The sequence below is a fragment of the Geospiza fortis genome, unplaced genomic scaffold, assembly GCF_000277835.1.
Source record: "Geospiza fortis unplaced genomic scaffold, GeoFor_1.0 scaffold27, whole genome shotgun sequence".
Classification (NCBI taxonomy): domain Eukaryota; kingdom Metazoa; phylum Chordata; class Aves; order Passeriformes; family Thraupidae; genus Geospiza; species Geospiza fortis.
The window spans coordinates 2,071,917-2,072,531 of NW_005054329.1; the positions used below are offsets into that span (position 1 = coordinate 2,071,917).

At 58.9% G+C, this 615-nt stretch overlaps 1 protein-coding gene across 1 annotated transcript in view; it reads right to left on the minus strand.

The window, feature by feature from the left end:
* Positions 1-124, minus strand: part of CUTA (cutA divalent cation tolerance homolog) — a 7,802-nt gene extending 7,678 nt beyond the window's left edge. Inside the window, exon 1 of the mRNA XM_031057276.1 lies at positions 38-124. Within this exon, the coding sequence (XP_030913136.1) occupies positions 38-124 (87 nt within the window). The remainder of the gene's footprint in view (positions 1-37) is intronic.
* Between the last annotated feature and the right edge of the window lie 491 nt (positions 125-615).

A 615-nucleotide genomic window follows, 5' to 3' on the forward strand; every position in this document is an offset into this window, starting at 1 on the left:
GCCGCCTCTGCACCTGCCGGGCTGGGGGCACAAATACCGGGGCTGGGCACCCCAAAGTGCGCTCAGAGCCCCGAGCTGGTGCCAAAGTTTCCAGGCTGTCCCTCAGTGCCAGCCCCGGAGCCATCCCGGCGCTCTGAGACGCGCTGACCCATTTATCCCCTTTGCTTCCATTTCCCTGTCTATAAAATTGGTATTTCCTCAGATCTCGTCTGTTTGGGGCTCTGTGGATGGAAACCGCCGGGCAGGGGCTGTACCCAAAATCTCCCGAGGGCAGAGCCGGGCGCTTTGTCCCCCGTGTAACTTTATTGTCCCCCGTGTAACTTTATTCTGTCCCCCAGTCTGTCCCCACGATCTCTCAGAATTCCCTCCTTGCCAGCCTGCCGGAGCCGCCTGTCTGTCACAGGTTTATTTGAGGGAATCCTGCGCAGAGCTGGAAGCACAAAGTTACAGGAGTTATCTGACAGCATCAGTTTGTTTGCAAAACGTGAGAAAATGAGGGGCTGGCACGTTCTCCGCGCCGGGAGCTGCCCCGGGCACACACCGGGATGGGACCGGCTGTTCCTGCGCTCTCGGGATCGGCGCTTTCCCTTCCCGAACCACATAAACGCCGTTTAT